General features: G+C 57.5%; 1 protein-coding gene across 1 annotated transcript in view; it reads left to right on the top strand.

The window, feature by feature from the left end:
- The window catches only part of TFAP2C (transcription factor AP-2 gamma), an 8392-nt gene that overhangs the window by 1909 nt on the left and 6097 nt on the right, over nt 1–386 (top strand). Inside the window, exon 2 of the mRNA XM_009645391.1 lies at nt 151–202. Within this exon, the coding sequence (XP_009643686.1) occupies nt 151–202 (52 nt within the window). The remainder of the gene's footprint in view (nt 1–150; nt 203–386) is intronic.

Here is a 386-nt window from a genome sequence, read left to right as displayed (position 1 = left end):
CTTGGCTCACCCCATCCCTGGGGCGAAACCCGCCTTTCCTCCCTTTGTGCCCTTAAAATGGGGACGGGGGTGGTGTCCTAAAAGCTCCCGGCTCCTTCCCTTCTTCTCAGCTTTTCCAGGTGCGAAACTTTCTCCCCTTTCTCTTTCCAGAACGTGGAAGATCAACACCTACTGATGCACGACCAGACGGTGATCAGGAAAGGTCAGTGGGGCGGCACCGCCGTTCGCTTTCCCTTGCCAACAGTTAAAGTTTAATGTCGCACCGGTGAATTGACGCCTTACGGCCTTTTAAGAACAGGCAGGTGGGGAGGGCGGAGGGGGTTGTTGCATCCTCTCTGTCGCTGGATTTCTCCGACCCCATCCGAGGGAGGGTGGCGGCGGGGACA

Source organism: Egretta garzetta, unplaced genomic scaffold, assembly GCF_000687185.1.
Source record: "Egretta garzetta isolate BGI_Z169 unplaced genomic scaffold, ASM68718v1 scaffold188, whole genome shotgun sequence".
NCBI classification, from domain to species: domain Eukaryota; kingdom Metazoa; phylum Chordata; class Aves; order Pelecaniformes; family Ardeidae; genus Egretta; species Egretta garzetta.
The sequence above is the reverse complement of the archived record's forward strand: the minus strand, read 5'-3'. Positions and strand labels throughout refer to the sequence as shown.